At 45.7% G+C, this 3,237-nt stretch overlaps 1 protein-coding gene across 1 annotated transcript; it reads left to right on the top strand.

Moving 5' to 3' along the window:
* Positions 1 to 92: 92 nt before the first annotated feature.
* LOC120819205 (uncharacterized) lies at positions 93 to 2,535 on the top strand. Its single transcript, XM_040176390.2, has 4 exons — positions 93 to 1,498; positions 1,581 to 1,639; positions 1,781 to 2,396; positions 2,471 to 2,535. The coding sequence occupies exons 1-4, from the start codon at positions 1,476 to 1,478 to the stop codon at positions 2,472 to 2,474; spliced, it is 702 nt and encodes a 233-aa protein (XP_040032324.2). The 5' UTR covers positions 93 to 1,475; the 3' UTR covers positions 2,475 to 2,535.
* Positions 2,536 to 3,237: the final 702 nt, after the last annotated feature.

The raw sequence follows: 3,237 nt of genomic DNA, 5'->3' as shown, positions 1-3,237 counted from the left end.
CTGAGGTTAGTGTGTGTGTGTGTGTGTGTGTGTGTGTGTGTGTGTGTGTGTGTGTGTGTGGAGAGACAGAGAGAGGGAGGGATGCAAATCCACCTCGACAGGCAGAGACACACACGCTTACCTTTACTGCCTAATCCGTGCTGACACACACACACAGACACACACACACACACACACACACACACACACACAGACACAGACACAAACACACACACAGAGGATGTAACTAGAAGACGTGTCGGTTCTCCAGCTGACGGATTAGAGACAAACGTGTTTCCTTACTGAGACTTAATAACGTTTCCAGCTCATAGGAATTATAATAAATATACAATATGTATTATATGATAAACACACACGATGGACTGGGAATCATAGTCTGGAAATGTTGGAGACATTTAATGGAGAATCAGAGGAGGGCAAGCTGAGGGAGCTTTGGTGATTGATCTGCAGGTCTCTTATAGGTCCATGAGGTGCATCGTGTCCATGAGATCAATGAATGAGGTGAATAAAATCAACAACATTGATGAGGTCCACTGGTCTTTGAAGTCCATAATTTCAATGAGGTCCACCAGGTCCATGACATCAATGAGGTCCATCGGGTCCATGACATCAATGAGGTCCATCGGGTCCATGACATCAATGAGGTCCATCGGGTCCATGCCATGTTATCCCGTGATGGTTGAAGTGCTCCATCTAGTGGACGTATCATGAAGCACAGCGTCAGTTTGTGGAAATCATTTATTAGAGAAATATACGATTTGAGCACGATAAGAAGAATTGTAAGTAACTAAATAATCATAATAATAATAATAATAATACCAAATGGGATGAAAATGAATAGATGAAGTGAGAATAAGTAAAGACAAAAGTCAAAACCGTTGAAAATAAAAATAAAAACGTTAACTGTAAAAAGACTGTATGACCTGTATGATCCATCCATCATTTAATATTCATCCCACTCACTCAATTCATCATTTCCCTCTTCATTATAGACAACCAAAATCACCACCGCTCGTCCATCCAACGGGCGTCATGACAACCACGTCCACCTTTTCTGTAAAAAAATAATGTAAAACATAATTTCAAATGACCTCTCATTTCATGAGGAAGGATGTAAAACCTTCAAATCTGAGTAAACCGTATTAAATAAAGTTGTAAATCATATTGTGTGACGTTGTCATGGTGACGTGTGGCAGCAAAGCGCTGTCCCTTCATGTTACACCACGTAAAGCCCTCACAGACACCAGTGCCCTCAGTGAAGTCCCAGACGAGTCGGGTTTGGGATGTCGGGGGCGATTGGGACTGCGCCCAGGTGTGTGTGCGCTCGGTGGGGGGCGGGGGCTCGTGGAAACAGGCTGCAGGTGTTCCTCATGACTAATCAGTGCATGGAGCATGTGGACCACAGTATAAGAGCAGAGGAGCCACACTGGATCAGTACAAGCTGCTGAGGACCAGTTGCTGCTTCTTTTCCAAACATGGTGTCTGAAGTGTCTCTGAGGTGAGTGGATGGGACTACGGGGGGGTGAAGACCACGGGGGCTCTTCTTCAGTTCACCCTTTTTCCCTGTGCCTCTCTTCCAGGGTCTCCTGGATCTGTCTGTTGATGTTTAGTAGTGGACTTTGTTTTCCTTTCAAGAAAGGTGAGTTTCCCTTTGTTCTGAGAGCTGATCCTCAGATTGAAAGACGAGTCTTCAGCCTTCAAGCTCTTTAAAACCCATTAAGTTTGTTTCTGGTTGACGGCTTTAACAATAACTCATGTGTTTCTGTATTATGATCTCCAGACTACAAATACCCTTACACGAGAGTATCCACTAGTTCTGCATCAGAACTATCCGATGACTCTCCTTCTGAGAAGACCTTCCAGTCTGGCCCAGATGCTTATCGGCCTCCTGCTGCCGGCCCCTCCACTGGAAACCAGTCTCCTCCCAGCAAGACTACTAGCTCGTTCCCCAGATACCAGCTGAGCCGATTTGTCGGTCTGGATTCCAGCACCACCAGCACGGCTCCTGTGGCTCCTCCCAAGGTTCCAGGGTATTCTGCCTATGCTCCTCCGGCTGGTGACGCTTTGAAGAATTCACCTTCTGGGGCCGGCCTGCTTGGTCCGGGTCCTTACCAGGCTTGGCCCGCGGCTGGCGCCGACTCCTCAACCCACAACCAGCAGCAGTCTTGGGTTTTCCCAGACTTCAGCGTCTGGGATAAAGCCGCCGAGATGCCGCCACGCAGCCAGCGTGGGCCTTCTGGCTGGGCTCCCTCGACCCTGATCACCCAGTCTAGAAACGGGTACTGGAGAGCAGCGGTGCTGTCCTCCCGCTCCAGGTACTCCCCAGAGTACCCCAAGCCACCAGTCGACCAGTCCCCCAGGGACCCGGTCCAAAGGAAGAACGCAGGTCTGATCAGGTAAGAAGCTAATAACGTCAAAGCTGTTGTTCAATGATTCAGGGCTGACCTTTGACCTCTTCTGTGTGTTTCAGGTGACTTTTTTTTGACAGCTCCAGTTGAGTGTTTTAAGAAACGTTAATAAAAAATTGAGAACCGATTCTGACAGTTTCTGTGACTTTACTTCTTTAAGCACTGATTAATGGTTTTATGGAGGAATCTATTGTAGATTCACTGACTAGTGGAGAGGAAGTCACATATATGGATGTAGAGACCTGTCAATCAGCCTGTAGCCCCGCCCTAAAGCATCCCGGGCTTTATGGTCAGTTTGACTATGGACCATAATTTCCTCACTGAACATCATGCTGTGTTGACTAGAGATTGAGACCAACTCGTGTTCACTGAGGGAATGAGCAGTGGGGGGGGGGGGGGGGGGGGCACTACAGAGCATGCAGCTTTGATTCTGAACGTCCTTCTTTCCTTTATATAATCTGGGGTTTTCCTCCTGCTTTAAAGGACTATTGGGATTTTTAAGAACTTTGTGGTGGTTTGAGGGTAAAAACACTAAGGTTTCCTCTTTTTAAGAGGGGGGGGCTGCTTCTCGATTATTTCAAATGTGAACCTATTTCATGCTTAATGGTTCGTACTTGATTGAATTTTAAAACCACTTTACAACATTACAATGTGGCTAAATGATCTTAAACTCTGCTATATTTAAATCGTAGGTTTAATCACATTGTCCAATTCAAACAATATTTACTGCATTCTATTGGTTAAAATAACTAGTGGACTTCCATATTTACGGAGTATTTTATACTTATTTACCAGTTTAATGATTTCAAAGTACTTTCCGGGATTTATT

This window comes from Gasterosteus aculeatus, chromosome 5 (assembly GCF_964276395.1).
Source record: "Gasterosteus aculeatus chromosome 5, fGasAcu3.hap1.1, whole genome shotgun sequence".
Classification (NCBI taxonomy): domain Eukaryota; kingdom Metazoa; phylum Chordata; class Actinopteri; order Perciformes; family Gasterosteidae; genus Gasterosteus; species Gasterosteus aculeatus.
The sequence above is the reverse complement of the archived record's forward strand: the minus strand, read 5'-3'. Positions and strand labels throughout refer to the sequence as shown.